At 44.1% G+C, this 18,683-nt stretch overlaps 1 protein-coding gene across 2 annotated transcripts in view; it reads right to left on the bottom strand.

The window, feature by feature from the left end:
- The window catches only part of GNB4 (G protein subunit beta 4), a 30,599-nt gene extending 14,466 nt beyond the window's left edge, over positions 1-16,133 (bottom strand). Inside the window, exons 1-2 of one of the 2 annotated variants that reach the window (XM_014871534.2) lie at positions 16,036-16,133; positions 313-412 (exon numbers count right to left, since the gene is read on the bottom strand). In XM_014871534.2, coding sequence (XP_014727020.1) covers positions 313-369 — 57 coding nt within the window. In that variant the 5' untranslated portion in view covers positions 370-412; positions 16,036-16,133. Of the gene's footprint in view, positions 1-312; positions 413-15,502; positions 15,592-16,035 lie in introns of those variants that run through there. The other variant, XM_088170987.1, reaches the window with a different exon arrangement.
- Positions 16,134-18,683: the final 2,550 nt, after the last annotated feature.

Here is an 18,683-nt window from a genome sequence, read left to right as displayed (position 1 = left end):
GTTAAACTTGTCATGCCTAGGTTCTAGAAGTTTGCTGCTCCCTTCTGTTTTTAAAAACCTAGAACATAAAACTTGAAGAAACACATACACCTCCAGCACCAAAACTCAGCAAACTTCAACACGAAACATTTTGTTCAAGACATATTACAAATTCACTTCATTATACCAGTGGCTTTTCTGATTTTTACTCAAATACTCTGCAAGTATTTTAAGCTCTGCCTAAGTTAAACAGGAACAACTGATAGATCTTTACAGTTTATTCCCTTAAAGGAGGAACTTTATCATGGAAAATAAGCAATTGCCAATTCTTACTCTGATTTGGTTTCGCAGCTGCTCTGCCTCCTGCCGTAACTGCTCCAGCTCACTCATCTTCTTCAGCCTCTATTTCTCACACTCCACTGGTGAAGAAAACCTGCCAAGAAGGGGGGAAGAAAGAGATACTGAAAGTTATTTTTCTCCTCTTTAAAAAACATAACAAAAACCCTAAGAATCTGTGTATATATATATTTTTATTCTGCTTTTAGAAAGGCTTCCAAATAGTCATTCCCTTCTTTACACTGTGTTAATGAATTTGGCAAGACCTAAGTGATTTTCAATTCCTGAATTACCACGAAAAGCAGAATTGAGTGAAGTCTATTTTGAATATAAAACCAACTGTCAACAGAACCACCCACTGTACTTTATAAACCTGTTTTGTAGCAGCTCCCTGCTCCCCCGCCCAGGAATCTCTCGTCAGTCTGTGCCCCGGGATGGCAACACAGAGCACAGGCTGCAGGTACCCCCCGAATTTAGCCCTAGGCTCAATGCAGTATCACAGGGCTGTGATACAGGAACCTTGCACAGGACATCCAGGGTAAATTTGGTTTTAATTGAAGATGAAATTTTTGAATCCTAAACTACAGCTGAAATAACAGATTACCTCCACTTTTTCCTCTTATTTTTTTCAGGCAAGGCGCAGTGATCTTTTCACTTCAAAAGCAACCAAGGAGTGAGAAGGGATAGCAAAGACCAAACCTAAAAGCATCCTTGTGCTGCTACAGCCCTCAGCTCCATCTGAAGGAGGACTCAAAGCAAACTCTATAAGAAGATCAATTAACACTAAGACCACATGCAGGCACACTTTCAGGTTAGTAATTTTTTTTCTAAATCAGATTTTTGCATTCGATTTTTTTCAGTGTGTTGAACAAAGTTTCCTCAGATCAATTTTCATTTTTTTTTATCCCCAGCACAGCAGTGCAGCCAAACACCACTAGAGACCTCTTAAGTCTATTCACACGCATGGAGACTTCAAAATCCTTGCAGTGAAAGCAATATCAGCAAGTAAATTGCTCACAGACAAGCCAAGCACTTATTTGTAATTTTTTCATGACAGAAAAAGCACACCAGAAAGGTGATGATAGTGGTCCCATGACATTATATAAAAAGCCAAAACACTTCTAGCTTGTAGAAGAAGACAGACAAGTCAGACTACTACTCACAAAATGAAAATTGAGGAAGGAAGGAAAAGAAGCAGGAAGAAGAACCCATTCAAAATGTTAGTCTATGCTTCCTATTTAGTCCACTGAAAAATGGCCAAAAAACAGAGGAAAAAAGGTCACTATGTGTCTGGTAAGATGCAGACCTCTGGGGAAACTCCTTTATTTGGTCTGGCTGCTGGTTCTCTGCAGTTCAATAGTGATGTGCTCTAAAAGACTGACTGAGGAAAGGTTTTTTCCATCTATAAAACACCACTCATAGATTTAAAAGAGTGAGAAGTTCTGGTTCAAAGCAATTTACAATAAAAAAAATCATCCTTGGACTAACAGTTTATACAAGGTGTTTGAGAGCTACAAAGTTTATTGCTGCTCAAGAAGAAAAGTATCTTCAGTAATTACCTATCTACTTCCTTTCAGTCTCACAGGTATCACTTCAAGTCCATTTCAGAACCAAATATACCTTAAGTTGGATCATCTCCAAATCAAAACACATCATCATCAGTAGAGGGATGGTGACTCAGTTCTAACCAGTATTTCCAGCTACGTGGAAGCAAACCGTGAGGTTCACACATTTCTATTCCTTAAACCTGTGCTCTGTTCAATTACAAACGTGTTGTAATTCATATGGAAATTCTTGAGGAGACTTCTCCATTTCCTACTGTGTTCTTTTTTCAGAAGCCCAGACTATTTAACACTGCTGAATGCACAGCATGCATAACATACCAGCCATCAACACTCATGTCCAATTTTAAACATTAAGCATTAAAAACATGACTTTAGCACATGCATTAATCACATACCTTTACAGGCTATCGAGTTTAATTACAACCTTAATGCCTTTAATGGGGATACCTCTATGAAATATAGCTCCACTTTCAGTTCTGACAGTGTCAAATTAACCTTTTCAGTATGATTTTCCCTTTTTATTCCAGAACCTACTCAAAGGTAACACAGACAAAACAATGGTCTCAAAGGTCTAAAGCCAGCCAGCCATGCTGCCTGCCAACGTTTAGTACTCTTGTATGCTATTTATAACAGGAGATAAAGATTCCAAGCTGAGAAATTGATGGATCTCTAATTTTCTGAGAAGGGAAGTCAGCTTCTGCCCTGTGATGTGCCACACACTTCAGTGCTCTGTAGACAGTCACTTCACATTCTCACAGAGAATTACTGATCATAAAGAAAGTGACATTCTTCACAACTGGAAGCACGCATGGCCAGTCACAAGCACCCAAAATTAGGGCATTTTTCTATTCATAGGTGAAGTTGTGAGCAGATTTGAGAATGAGCTGTAGCACTGCACTGGCAAAGATCATCAGTGACAATTCTGTACATAAAGTTAATGTTAATTAATGTCACTCATATCAGCACTGTTCACCACTAATGCCATTTCTGCACCAGCAGCTGCACAGCTGTTAAAACTTCACAGCTTTAAATCGTGTTACACTTCTCCAAGTTCCTACATGGACAAACTCCAGAAGCCTTCTCACTCACCCACATGTCTTTAGTTTAAAAATAATTCTGAAGCGAATAAAAGGATAATGATCCTTCATATTTTTGAAAGAAACTTTTTTAGTAGTGGAAAAGCCCTAGCAGCACCAGCACGTTCAAAATCTGCAAAGCCTTAAGCATTACTGCTCAGTAGAAATGTGGTTCAAGGTCAAGCTATACCTCAATGAGCAGAGCTGCCTTCAAACCAGCACACACTTCCACAAAATCCAGGTTCACTTTAGAACTGGTTCGCTCTAGCTTTAAGCATTAAAGTCCCTTTCCAGTACACAGCAGTTGAACAGCTAACTCTGAGATACTAAGCTATGTATAAACACCAAGATACTACAGTAAACAAACTAAGTGCAGTTCAACTATTAAATTGAAGTGTATCCAACAGTGTTGCACTGCCTGGCAGCAGATCCCAATGCAAAGGCTTGTGTGTTCAGATCATCACCCACCATTAAGGATTTAGCAGAACTGGGAGAAAGATGCTTCCACTTGGGATTTTTGCTTCTTTTTCAAGCACTATTTTCATGAGCCCACAGGAAGCTACAGAAACTGAGTGGGCAGGGAGGAAGCGCTCACGGATGCATTTCCAGATTCACGCTAACTCTGCAAGCAGCATCTCTGAACTCCTGTGGGAACATCTTACTGATGTCACCAGACTCACAACAGCAACACAGGAAGATAAGCACATGCTTGGAAGCTTGGAACTCGTGGATGTACCTGTGTCTGTTTTAACACTTTTGATACTTCAGCAGTATGGTTACCATACTACTGAGGTAGTTATGTGCAAAGAGCATTACCCAGACTAGATTTACTTGCTGTAATATTGTGATATGAAACACAGAAGGACACAGACTGAGATGCTTGGCAGCACTGGCAAAGCAAAGGCTGCATCCTACAAGCCTGTCCTCACTGCAGAGAAGCAAGACACCACCACAACCTTGAAGTGTGCTACCAGGCACCAGGAAAACAACGTGGTTTTATTAGATTAATTGCTGGGACTGCTTTGACAGGGCTTACAAAGATTGCCATGAAGAGAGGTGATCTCTGTGTTGCAGATTTTTCCTCATACAAATTACTGAAAACCTCAATGGATTCATCACCAACCCATACCAGGTTACAAAGGACAAGATCAAAATACTAGAGCCTGGAAGGAGTGCAGCTTCACAGCCTGGAAAACTCTTTATTCCACATACAAATTTTCCCAGGAGCTCAGCTTCACCATGCTTGGTTATGTACACAGCAAAGCTGTCAGCTCTTGCACCTGTATGGGCAGAAAGAGTGAGTGAGGATTCCTCCTGCCATCTCAGGTGACTGGGGGTAACGTGATGTCTACTTCTCTGATGTTTTCATAGTTTTAATAAATGTTAAATCAGAGAAAAAAATATTCTGAGTTTGCTCAGATGCAGAATGCTCGTGGTATCTGCTTTTCAGCATTCAGAGGTAGCACCTCTGATGAAAGAGGTCAGATGCTTCTCTTCAAATACAACTCATGATGTGCACGATGTGCTGTCAACAGTTCCACCCGCTGAGGCCTTGAGGGGAAGAGCAACAGGACAGAGAAGAACCTTGTAGAACCTTTGGTAGCTGAGTGTGCCACTGCAGGACACCCAAACCAGAAGGAAATGGAGTCAAGGACACGAGATGCTGCCATCAGAGCACCAGCACGGGGGGCTCGCTGTGGGCACTGACTTGGTGCAGCCAGGGAGGCACATCCTTGCCCCCAGTCATTTGTAGGCTGAACTGCATCTCAGTGCACTTGTACAAATGAATTTACTGATACCAAAATAAAGTGCCTCCCAAGGCAAAATAATTAACTAAGTCAGATTCCACAGTATATCTAGTGCCAAGAAAGCCACTGCCAGGCTGGAGTGCTCCACAGATAAATTACTCCTTGCACTATTCCTGATTCAGTAGCAGCATCATTTGCTAAGAGTTTAATTCTTCATCATACAGGCAGGCAGTGAACAAATTACCCCAGGGTCTTGTCTCCAAAGTACTCTCTCTGCAACCTATAGACTCAAAACTTTGTGGCTGGAAAAACATGATTTTCTCTGCAAGAGTTACTAGAGAAGTGCAAATATGCCCTAGCCCACAACAAAGGTTTGCTATTTTTGTGCCATATATAGAGAGATTAAAGGGACTGCAGAAAGAACAGTCTGTTCGACTGGATTCTTAAGCACTATCAAAGAGTTCTTTAAGTAAAAATTCCATTTTGTATCAAAAAATCTGTCCTTTAGAACTGAAATAAATGCTTACCTACATGTTATCAACCTCAGGTTTTCAACTCCTATGCAGCAAGATCTCAAAGTGATCAACAGATAGGAGGAGAAAGGAGGTTCCACATGGCTTTCATGTGATCATCCCTACTAACTGTGTTAACACACAGGTGGCTAAACATAAGGAATGCTAACTATAGCACTTCACTAAATATAGGGGAAAGACACCCAGAAATACTCCAGCTCTCTCAATGGAGATACATTGGTAACTCACAGACATGCTGTGGACAATGGGTTCTGCCTCTGGAGCTGAGCCCTGCCAGCACACACAGACCAACACTTTATATATTCAGGATGTGCCAGAGAAGATTTGACAAAACATTTCTTCATTTAGTGACACTAAACAAGACTTTGGCAGCTTTGCCCAGTCATTTATGTCCCCCCAAAGCCATGAATAGAGAAGAACAAAAAGAGGTTTTATCTCTTACAGCCTGAAGATAATGGATTGACATATTCAAAATCTACAAACTTGGACACAGTGGACAAAGCCTCACATCAAGAGAAATCTCTGCCTGCAAAACAGTCATTTAAAGTTAATGCATTAATGCTATGCTGAAGTTACATACCTTCATATACAGCAACTATTTCAGGTGGAATTTTACATAATGTATTTTCTATGGTAGAGCTGTTTGAGAACCACACACACACTCAGCTCTCCAGTGAAGAAAATGAAACATTTAATGGCTTTTTTTACTATATCTTGGCCCTATGCTTGCCTCTCCTTTGTTTCTCAGAGACCTTTCCAGCTGTCCATTCTCCCAAGCCTTCTTTGTTCTGCCTTGTAGGAGTACTGCATCAATAAACAAAGACAACAACGCAAGGAGCTTTTATACTGGTCAACTAATACTTGAAACCCAGGAGAATAATGCTGGGATAAGTTGAAATAACAGTATACAAGGGCTGTAGTCGCCCCATTGTGTACCTTGGTCTTTATCTCTCCTCTCAAACCTCTTGAGTACATCTCCCTCCTTTCTTTATCTTTAATGTATGTTTTGAGGAGTGCACTAACTGCAGAACATCTTACACACATCAGTTAAGTAAGAAAACAATGGTTATTCCCTCAAAAAATGGTTACAAATTAGAAAATAAGCCTGGAAATCTGAACTGAATCTTTTCCTTAAGATTTCTGTACATTCATTTTGTCAGAAGGAATTAATTGCCACTCTGATTTCCGATCCCCAGGCAGATGCAAAGGAGAGTTCTCCCATGCTCAGGGCCTCTGGTCTCCCCAAGAAGAAAACAGGAAGCAGCCTGGGTGTGACCTCGCTCGCTGAGGTCAGTGCTATTGTTGCACTTCTGCACATTTTGGAAGTGTTTTAAAGTGATATGTCTCCATTATAGCTTTGGTACAAAAACAGGAAATAATCAACCAACGCCTCTTGAGAGGAAGGGTATGAACAGAGCTTGCTTAAACACCCATTCCTCTAAGAGATACCATCCCCAATTTTAAGGGACCAATGAATGGGTGTGCTCAGAACTGCATGGACAGCTGGAATGGAGAGGTGACAGGAGAGACTCAAGCGAACTGCAAATGAGTGGAATTCAAGTGTCACCTCCTGGTGTGCCCAGGTGCTCTGAGCAGTTACAGCAGGAACACAACCCCACCCACCAACCGGGTGGCACAAGCAGTTTCAAGGCAGCAATATTGTTCCTTCCTCCCTTCACTAGAACACCTCAGACCTACTCAAAGTAAAGAGCAGAAATATGTGCCATTTTATACACATGGACACACTCAGCCAGGGATTTTAACAGGACTTTGAAATAAGGCCTGCCACATCAAAACACTTCTGTTTACCACAAGAACTACTTGCAGTTGTCAACAGAATATAAACCTCTGTGTTCACCTTCAGCCTTGAGCACTGTAAACATCACCCTTGAGCGTTTCTCAGCCACAGAGGGGAGCAGAGGAAGCAGCAGCTGAGCACGAAGCCATGGCTTGGCTCAGAGAGAGAGAACCCACATGGGCCAGGCTGGAACTGGGTCATCTTCAAGGTCCCCTTCCAACCCAAACCACGCTGTGGGTCCACAGGGGCCAGCCCCAGCCACCAGGGCACGGCCCGGGTTGGGTTTGGTGGCTGGTTTGATTGCAGTTTCCATGGAGGACAAACACCAACAAACACTGACCCTGTCGACAGCAGTCACAAAACAGACAAAGGAAATCAGTTTAGAAATTAAAGTGAAGTGGTTCTTAAGTTTACTCGTAAAAAAACATCATTGACTTGAGACTGTTGCTCTTCATTTGGCTAACAGCTCATGAGACTGGTGTCTTAAGCCTAGAGACATGAGAGTTTATTTCTAACCAGCTAAAAAGTCTAAGCCACATTCATAAAACACATATAGAAAGACCTTACTCTTCTTAACCCACACACACTAGATTCTAGAAAAAAAAGCCTCAAGAAATTCAGTGTTAAGCATAAGGCTGAGAAAAGCACAGGAAGAAAGGAATTTTTTACTCATGAATATTTCACAGTCCAACAGTGATTTTTCCAAAATTAACATTCTTGCATCTTATATTCATTATGCTCGTTTCCAGGTCAAAATGTTTTGGTACATAAGCACAGACTTATTTTTATCACACTCGCTTGCAAACAGAACTTCATGTGAAATTCAAATTATCTTGTCTTTAGTGACTATAATAATGGTTCCCCAGTAAAAACTTGGTTCACTGACCTCAGGACACTCCTTTACTGCACAAATCATTATTGATTTTGCAATTCAAAACATGTAAGAAATGGCAAGAAAGATCTTAATGAAGCAGAAAGATACAACTCTAAGTAAGAAGACAGAGATGGTTCCATCCCAATTTCCTCCTTGGGGACAGACAGGTGGACACACATATGGAGTGAGCTGAGGGCTTTTGTCTCTTCAAATACCCAGAAGCTATTTTAACATTTTAGTAGGAGAAGTGTACTGCAGAGTGACAATTCAAAGTCATTTTCAAAGACCCTCATTTACATTTAAATCCATCTCCTAAGCAAGTTTGACTTTGGATTTTTTTAAGGGGCTAATGCATTGGCATTTCCTGAAGTGGCATCATGTAGGGCCAAGCAGTGCTATGCATATAAAATCTGGTCTGGCACCTACGGGCACAAAAGATTACTGAAGCAGCCTCCTGTTATCTGAGAGTGAGCAGACTGCACAGTGTGCATAAAAAGCACAAAGTGCACAGAAAATTTTAGGTTTAAAGTCAGCAGAGAAGATACATATTAAGAGAAACTATAGTGTCTACAGGCAAAGTGCCTCCATTCAGCTCGGATGACTGTTCACTCGCCTGCAATCATTTCTGGCTGACGGTTTTTGAAAGTTGAGCATTCTCAGTCTCTTGAGGAGCAGAAAGCCCAGCAGTACCAGTTACACACACACACACTGCATCCTTTCAAATGTCCCATCAGCTCAGGCGAAGCCATGCATTTGATGGATCTATGGTCCCCAGCACCCTTCCCTCGTCCCCATCCAGCACCACTCGCCCTCCCTTGGTACCGCAGTCACAGCGAGGCATTATGTGCTGAGCACAGCTTACAGCTGCACCCTTTCACAACAGAACAAGGCAATATAAACATTTGTGCTTTTTTTCATACCAGTTATCCAAAGGTCAGATAAAACTACTGCCCTCAGGTCTAATTTTAATTTTGCTTTTGGGTTCACAATACATTTCTGGTCAATTACTTGTGATTTGAAGCCATGAAAATTAAGTTCTCTTCCAGACTTGAGTTCAGGCTACCTTAGTAGGCTTTTCTAAAAAAAAACTTTTTGAGATTCACATTTATATGAGATGTATATACTTTAAAAAAATCTACCAAAAACCTCAAACTACAGAATGATCAGAAATCCAATGCTAGAAAGTAAAAACCCTATGTACTGTTTTTCACCCCTATTACTGCAAATATGGGATTAAGAGCACATGGGCTGTGTAGCTACTTCTGGTACCACTTGTGATGAGACTGATATATCTAAGCTATACTCCTTGGAATTCCCTTTAATGCTTCTCAAGCAGTAATGTCTGTTTTCAAACAGTTGTTTACTAAAGAAGATACAACATCCAATATTGAAGAAAGAAGCTAGTTAGGAACTAGTGCTACTGATTTCCTATCTCCACACTTGCAGGGCTCTCAAAACAAAGGCTGTCTTTGTAGAAGTAATTTCTAACTGGTCCAAAGTCACAAATTACCTATCTGCCTGGAAAGAAAATGGCCCTAGATGAAGTTTCCAACAGAAGAGGATAAAAGAAACAAACTGCTGCGGCAAAGAAGTACAATATTGATTCCCACCTGTAGTAGTCTTCCACAAAGTATAACTTTTATTTTTTATATGAAAACTTTTTTATGAACACATGATGCTCACTAGGTTATAAATAGCAGAATTCCCCTGTGGAGACAAAGCCTAAGGTTATAGAGAGCCCATGGCTCCACAAGCTGCTTTGCTCAAGGGTCTTTCCAATCCACTGGAACTTCTGCTGCTCTAAATGCTCCCTACTTGTCTCAGTCATGGTGAGCCAGGACAGCAGCTCAGCTAAATCCCTGTCTGTTCCAGCCCTCACCACAGAACAGACCCTGCTCTAAGGAGTCTTTTTGAGTTTAATGTTTGAGATATGCATTCCACCACTCGAGTCCTTCTCAGCAATGGTGACTGATGGATTGGTAAAAATGGCTAAAGATTCTTAAGCTCCTGCTTCCAGAAGCTACACACCAAGCACAGAGATGCCTGTGAATGAAAAGGCAAACACTGCCACAGCTCTGAAACTCTGCAGCAATTCAAATGTTTGCTTTGTTGGTCTTTCAGCTCTCATCCTGGCAGTTACCAAATCTCTATGATTCAGGGCCATGAGGTTTCTATATATTGAGAACAGAGAATTCCTTGAGCTTCTGAAGCAGCATCACCAGGAAAACTCAACTTTCTTCACTCCATCCCTTTCCAAAGTGCTGCTAGGATTTTGATGCCCATCTATCACCATTTGTAAGAACGTCCAACAGCTGAGCTGGAAAAATAATGCCTTAATGATTTCCCATCTCCAGCTACCTGACCTTCTAAATTAGCTGCTTTTTCCTAAAATATGAGCAACTGCAGTGAAGCATTCACATCATCGAATACTCGTTTACAGGACATTTACTCTGGACTACTATTTTATTTTTATTTTGCTGTATAAAAACACATAAATCCAGCTCTCTCTACAGGGATGCTTCCAAAACAAAGAAGTTTCTCCTTTTCTGGTGCATATCTTAGAAATTAAGGTTGTGTCTGTAGCACCAAAGCTACAGTTTTACTTCCGGGCCACCTCATTCTCCATACTTTCAATTAATTTTGTATTTAGACACCTTGTATTAAAAGTTCTTGAAAAAGCAATGAAGAAGTTTCTTGTCCAACAAGTGTCAGTCAGTGAGACTGAGAACAGGCATTCAGTGTCCTATAAAAAGCTGTAACACTTCCCTGTGGAGCACTGCTCTTCTCTCCTGAGATAGTCAGGAGCACCCAACCCCCCTGCTATGTCCTTCCTACCCTTCAATGGTAGGAAAATGGAACTAACGTCCTGATTAATTTCTCGAATTTCTAGGGCATCTGGACTTGATGCTGTCATGGAAACTTTGCTGTGCTGTTTTTTCAACTCTGCTTTATTGTGCCTAATGTTGCGACCACAACAAAACTTGGATCTTCCCATCAGCACCATGCACAAGCAAAGGGAAGGGCTCCAGTCTGCCTCCTCAACAGCAGCACAACATAAATACATCATCCTAAACCTAATTCATGTTTTTGGGGGGAGAGGAAGCTTTTATAGAATTTAACTACCTAAAACCTAGTGTACTCCATCTAGTGATTTTTAGTTACTGTGACGTTACATTGCACTGTCAAAATCTTCAAGTCAAATTATCAACGCTGATCAAGCTCACTAGGTACACACTAAATTTAGTGTGTGAAATCAGATTTTGACAAGCATAACATCTATACATGGAATCTGAATACTTTTTTCAGCTCAGTAACAACTAAGCTCAACTCAAATCAGGAAATGAAAAAAAAAAAATGTCTTCCTTTTCCAAGCTAGGAATAAAACTATTTTACATGAACAATCACCTAAAACAACCAATTATGACAAAATGGATCACCAGAAAAATACTCAGATCAAATATTTCTTTTAAACAGACCAATTTTAAATATCACGTTTCAGCAACAGATCATAAAAGAGCATCTTTAATTCTAATGCAGGACTTCAAATGCACAAAAATACCACAAAAATTGCATTTAAACATATAAGTATAAAATTACACAAGTGCAATTTATGTTAGAAATAATTACTACATATATATGTCTGAAAAAACATACAAAAAACAATCCAACAAGAATCAAATCATCAGGTTATCCTGAAACTGCCTGGATGTTCTGTGCTAGACTAGATGTTGACCACCTGAATTAATACCTGCATGATGAAAACAAACCAGGCAGGTCCAAGAGTTCCCACTGCTGATTGCAATGAGGTGATTTGTTCTTGTAAAGCTGCCAAGACAGTCACTGAAAGTAGCTCCAAAACCAATCTCATTTAAGAAGCACATTCAATCCTGGGATTGATTTTATGATTTAATTTTGTTCTCCTCCCCACCCCATTTGAAAATTAAAACCTTAAAAAATAATTTCAGTGTTAACATTACACAGCTCTTTTAATGTTTCAAAACACTGCGATTCACAATGACTCAAATATTTGGCTTACACTGAAAATCCATATGATTAATATTTGTCTGAGATCTAACATAAGAAGGAGGGGGAAAATAGCTCCTGCAGATTGTCAAACCTGTTTTGCCCCAGAGAACTAATTTTATGTAATAGGTGGCACTTGAGAGTGCCTTTTGCTCTTCAATACAAGCAGGCACTTCCATCTTTCCCCTTCTTTCCAGTTTAAGCCCTTTTAGAAGGCAAGAGATTGCAGGAGTTAAAGTAACTGAACCAAAATTTGGCTTAGTGTGTGTCAGCATTTCACTAACTTTTGGAAGCCGAGACACCTTAAAGGAAATGAAACCATCTTCAGTGAACTGCACAAGTATTTCCCAGGCACTTCCATCTGTACCTGTGTTAATTCTGGCTTTCATAAACCCTCAGCCCAGCTCTCCCTACAGCTCCCCACAGTAACTCCAGCCACTCACAATGATTTCACATCCAGTGTCACTGGTGGCATCCAGGCTGACACTCACTCAAAGCATTCAGGAATTCCCCTCCTGCTCTTCTGTTCCAGGCTCTCTGCAAAGACAGTTCTGTTGTTCAAACACTGCTGAAGACACGACCCCAAGCCTGAACAGTGCCATCCTTTTAATTAAAGCTGCAGTTTAGTGCAGCCCTGCCTCCTGTGATCCAGAAAGCTCCATGAAGCCCTCTGCACTAATACCAGGTACAAAGCACAGCCTCAAGAGAGTAGCACACATTCTGCGTTTTTCAGGAGCATTTGTTTAGTTCTGTTTCGGGTGTTTCATGTAAATTCCATTACAAAACTCTGGGTTGCAAAACACAGAAGTTTCATGTAAGAACAAAACAATAACAACTAAATTTAATTACACACTTCAGAAGATGAAGTAAGTGACAGGTCTGCATCGAATTAGGAAAGAGAAAATTTTTGGTACAATTTAAAAAATGTTTTCTTGATTACCAATAGTATGTGTACTTTCTAAACAGCCAGCTCCAGGCACTCGGGACTGCATTAATCTGAGCACTGATATTTCCAGACAGTGTTAAGTACAAAACACAATCACTGCATTATCAGTGTCCCAAAGTATTTACATTCTAGGAGCATGCACTGCACGTCAAGCTCAGAGATTCTGAATTTCTTACTAGTTCAGTAAGACATCTCAAAGTGACTTCTGTGATATGAAAAATATAAATGACTGCCTTCAGTAACACAACAGTCATAAATTAAAGACTGGCAGAAAAGAGAGTAACTGAAGATCACTTCTCTACATACTGTGGGGATTTTTTAATTTGTATTTCTTATTCACCTTCAAAATCTTATATTCATAAATTTTGTGTCATTTTTTTCAAGTTCCACAATGGTCCGGGAGAGAACTACACAGTTCTCTATTCAGAAATACTTTTGAAAGGTTTTCTAGTGAGATTTTTGAGTCCTATATTTTCTTTAGAAACTTGAAAATTAAAATACTTGGACAAATTAAACATGAGATGCATTAGTCCTCAATTAAGCAACATGAAAATACGACTGAAACTTTCATTATCCAACATAAATGTAACGCATGACATTTGTACCCAACAATTTCTTACTTAAGATTTAAATGACTGAGTAGTTAATCAAGACCAACTTTCCAAGCACTCAGGAAAGGTCTGAAGTAGAGATAGAGCAGCAGCTATTTGCTGCTGCACTTTCAAATTACAGAAGACAGAAAAAGATGCATCTGTAACCTGAAACACATTTTTTTCAAGATTAACAGGTGAAAGGTATATGCTATATACTATTATAGCATAGTTCTATAAGAAATTAGTTCTCAGCCTATTAAATTTGTATAACCCATCTACATTTTCCACTGTGAAAACTGCTCATTTTAGACAAATAATAATCGAAAATATAGTTTGTTAGAGCAGACACACAGCGAGACACTTCCATACACTTAGGATCTCTCTCATTTCCCTAGCCCCCTTCTTCCAAGATTACATCAGTCTGTTCTTTGGAAGCACAAATTAACTTCACCACAGCTATCGTGCTTAAAAATCACAAACAAACCCTGCAAAAACCCACTGAAATTCCCATCCCATTAAGAGACTTTCAGGACTGTGTGTGCCTGTCATGTGGTTTGTTTCATCTTAATTTGTTGATATAGTTATTATTCCTGTTAGCACTGCTGCAGACTTCCCCCAGCTCTAAGCAGGAATTACACCTCCTGTAGCTGACACTTCATTGTCAGGTTAGTGACCATCTTTTACATCACTTCCCATATTTCTAACACAAGTCAGGAAGCGGCTTCAGGTTTTCCCCTGAACGCTCCCATGACTTTGCAGACTCATGTCCCTGCTATTCCTACTGAACAGTTTTCATCTCTCCCCGTGCTTTCACAGCGGGTACCTGTCTCCTCTCCCTGCACCATTTTGCCATTCTTTCTCCTTCCTTCCCCAGTACTCTCCATCCAGCAGAGGAGCATCTACTCCTTTGTTGCTTCAGAAACTGATTATACCTAATTAAATTAAGCACTTTTTTCCTCAGCTCATACTTAGCTTTGAGACTTACCCTGCTTCTATTTCAGAACTGAAAACCATCCTGGAAAATCATGTACTTTCCAAGCTACAATAACCAGTCTAATAAAGACAACATTCTTAGCTGTATAATTAACAGGAGGAACAGATCAGAGGCTTATTTTGCATTAGTTTTGATAATATTACAGCATAAGCTAGTTTACCACATCTATAGCTGGTAGCAATTTGGATGCTTTTCATAATTTCCAACAGAAATCAAACTAAAAATTAAAAATGATAATCTCAGCAATAAGTGCAAAAACAAAAAAACAGATTTTAAAAAAAGTAAAATAAACCTGGATGGGGAAACGAGCAATACTACAAAGTATGACAAAAAAAGCACCTAATGACTCTGCACTTTTCCTAAAGACGGGGAGCACCTTCCGAGTCACCTTTGCCACAAGTCACGCAAGGCATGAAAGTGACAGCCCCTCGCCACAAAGCCGATTTATGGAATGCTGGAACCCAAACGAGGGCTGGGTTGCTCTAGTCAGGTACAGAGCCGGGAGCGGAGCTTCCCCAGCTGCTCCCCGAGCCTGGGAGCCGCCTGTTGCCGCCCGCAGCACAGACCGGACCGCAAGTGCCGGTCCAGCCGGCGCTGCTGGGGCGGCCGGAGCGCCCTGCACGCCCCGTGCCCGGCCGGCACTGCCGGCACCGCCCGCCGCCCCGAGCCCCGGCAGCTCCTCCCGGGCCGGCCGGACCCCGCACCCCGGCTGTGGCCGAGCCGGACCCGGCGGCACCGGGGGTCGCTGTCCCCGCCCCGCCCCGTCCGCTCCTCACCTCCCAGCCCGGGGTATCGAGCCTGTCCCTTCCGCACCCCCCCGTCCCCGGCACCGCCTCGGGGGATCCTCCGCGCCCCGACCCGGCCCCTCCCTTCCCCGCGGAGCCCGGGCGCTGTGCCCGCGCTCCGGGGCGGGCGGGACGGTACCGGGTGATGCCGCCCGCCCATCCCGCCGCTCCCGGCGGAGCCCGGGACCGCGCCCTCGTCCCGCGGCCGCCCCAGCCCCTCTCCCGCGGGGCTCTCCCTGCCAGGGGCTTCACCTGCCGGGGTCTCACGGCGCTGGGGCCGCTGCCGGCGGCGCCGCCCGAGCTCTGCCACCCTCCCGCCCCTCCGGCGCTGCGGTGGTGCCGCCCATGCCCCCCCCCCACCGCCGCGGATGGGGCCGCCCAAGGGGCGGGGCGGGCGCGGAGCTCCCGGGCGGCCCCGCGGGGGCAGCGCCGGACGCGGCACCGGGACCTCCCCGAGACCCTCCCCGGGACCGGCGAGCCCGAGCCCGCCCCGCTGGGACCAAGTCCGTGCCCGGGCTCCGCGGCTCGGGCGGGAAACGCACTGGAGCCTCCCGCCCGCCCGCCCGCAGCCCCACCAGAGCGGCCGGCGCTGCCGCCGCGCCGGGAAGCGCGGCCCGCGGCCCCACGCGGCCCCGCCCGGCCGAGGCTCCCTGGCCCCGGCGCGGCCAGCGGAGGCGCAGGGGGACCGGGCACCGCCCTGGGGCGGCCGCGCGGAGCCGCGGGAAACGGGCAGAGCCGGCCTTGGGCAGAGCCCGGCCGCGAGGACATCCCCCGGGCGGAGGTACCTGCGGTGTCCGGGCGGCCGCGAAGCGCGGTGTCACCGAGCCGCCGCCATGGCGCTGCTGGGGCGGGAGCGGCTCCGCCCCGCCCGCATGGACCGGACAACGTGACGGGCCGTTACCATGGCAGCGCCGCGTGACGTCAGAGCGCGCGCAGCGCCACGCCCCCTGTGGGCGGCGCTTCTGTCACCCCGCGTGTGACAGCCGTGAGGGACGGGACACGGGCGGGGGACACGGGGGAATAAGGACACCGGGGAATGGGGACCCTGTGGGTAACAACCCTGAGTGGCGGTGGAACCCCAGGGCTTGCGGACCGAAAGGATGGGGTCACTAGGGAATTGAGAGCTGCCATGGGGACCCAGAGATTTCTCCTGAGGACTTGGGGGTGTGGACACTGGGGGACATTAGTGACATGGAGATAGGGGTCCAGGGAGCAAGACATGGGTGGTGGGACCTGTGGAGAGCAAGGGTGGGAGTGAGGATGGGGACGTGGGTGTGGGGACCCCGCGGAGCCAAGGGGAGCAGTGCCTGCCATGAAGCCTTCAGCTTGCCGAGCACCCACAGGGCAGACAGCCCCTCTGCTGCCCCTGGCATTCCACAGCTGATGCTCCACTGGAGTGGCCTGGGGAGGGACCTGGGGGACTCAGCTGGAGAAAAGGAGGCTCAGGGGGGACCTTCTTGCTCTCCACAACTCCCTGAGAGGAGGGTGCGGCTGGGCGGGGTCAGGCTCTGCTCCCAGGGAACCAGCCACAGGACAAGGGAACACGGTCTCAAGCCTCGGGATGTTTAGGTCGGACATTCCTTTCAATAGAAAGAAAGGGATTGAAGGTGGTGGCGGGGTCACCGACCCTGGAGGTGTTTAAGGAAAGACTGGGCATGGCAGTCAATGCCGTGGTCTGGTTAACGCCACTGGTGTTCAGTCGTAGGCTGAACTTGATCTCAGAGGTTTTTTCCAACCTAATTGATTCCGTGATCAATTAAAGTCCCTTCTGCCCCTCAGCACGTGGGTGTGGTGTTTCTCTTTAGTTAGTAGCAAGGACTGATTCCACGGAACTTCGCAGATCAGTAATGTGGGAGTGCGAAGTGTTGAATGGGTACTCAAATCCTTTGTATTCCTCACAATGCTGCAATCCCACATCCCATAATGGTGCCGCCCTCCTCACACCAGCATGTGGAAGACAGACCATCGGGACTGAGTGACAGGGGTTTGTCAGTCCTGCTGTGGATCTGTCTGACCATTCCACGTCTGATGCTTCTTTGCAATCAAATTGCCAAACTACAACCACAGCCAGCCAGAGACCTGGAAATATATGGGATAGCTGATTTGTGGGTTGTACCTCTGAATCTCTCCTGCTCCACTGCCCCTGATGCCACAGTCAGAGCCTCAGCACAGCCAGTGTAAGGCAGCCCTGCTCAGCCCTCCAGCATCAAACGCGGCACACTTGCACCATCCATCTTCTCAGCACAGGTCTGCCACACCCTCAGCAACAAAAACAGACACATTTTTGCAAAATGTTTTACCTAAGTACCAAAACTTCTGTGAGAAAAGCAATCTTTAGGTTATTACTATGTTACTGATATATGGCTCAGTATTAATGACAGCACGTGCTGGAACTTACAGTACATACTGTAATGAAACAGCTCATTGCTTATTCTAAATCAGTCTTAAAAAACATGCACATTCCCTAACTGACTCAAGCCTATGATTTTAATAGCTCTGTCCTGGTTGCAAAGTCTGTGTTGTGCTTCCCTGCACTGCAATACAGCTGTCTTCGTTTATCCAAAGGACAGATGCCATTCAGCAATGTGTTTACTCTGCATTTAATGAGTTATCACACAGGAAAAATCAACAAGGAATGGGTTTGATTTTGTTGGACCATACTTGAGGAAAATACACTTGTCTCAGAGTCACTGTATCACCATATAAGTAACTTAAATTTTTATAAAGGGGAGAAATTGGCTCAAGGATAGTTCTCCCAAAAATATGCTTGTTCCCTTACATTCTTCCTAATACAATCTTCAGAACCCTGAGGAGTGATTACTGACAAGATGCCATTCCAAAATGAGCACACCATTTCTCATCTCCTGTTTTCAAACAACTCTGGAAAATAACAGGCAGCAAGGAAAGCCCTAGAAAAGTTCAGATGGTATTTGGATATTACATATTATTTAATTATCAGGTTTTGTCCTTACAGTGCTAAGTAAAACATTTAAAATTACATAATTTATCCTTATGACTCATTTGGGAGACAGGGAAGATTCTTCATTTGCAGGCAGTGAAAATGAAGCACACAGGACAGGGTTCTCCACAGGGGAACTCATCCTGCAGGGGTGGCATTGATGTGGCTGTGGTGGTCCAAGGCAAACAGGAATATCTTGTCTTGGACCAACCAATACAAATACCAGCAACTGCCCCTCCTTATAAAACACATCTCGCCCACTGGGTAGTCAGTTTAGTAATTTATTAGATGCAGGTACAAATTCCTAATGGAATAGAAATCCCCAGTTCTCCTGCTGGCAGTGTTTTACCACCAGCTTTTATCCAGTTCAGCTTCTGATCACTGGTTTCACATGCCAAACCCCACTCTGCAAAATCAGAGCAGGCTCTGGCTCCCCTAATGGAGCCATTCTTACGCCAGTTCTGCAATATGCTT

This window comes from Sturnus vulgaris, chromosome 10 (genome assembly GCF_052056855.1).
Source record: "Sturnus vulgaris isolate bStuVul1 chromosome 10, bStuVul1.hap1, whole genome shotgun sequence".
In the NCBI taxonomy this organism is placed as follows: domain Eukaryota; kingdom Metazoa; phylum Chordata; class Aves; order Passeriformes; family Sturnidae; genus Sturnus; species Sturnus vulgaris.
Note: the sequence above shows the minus strand (reverse complement) of the source record. Positions and strands in the feature narration are given on the sequence as shown.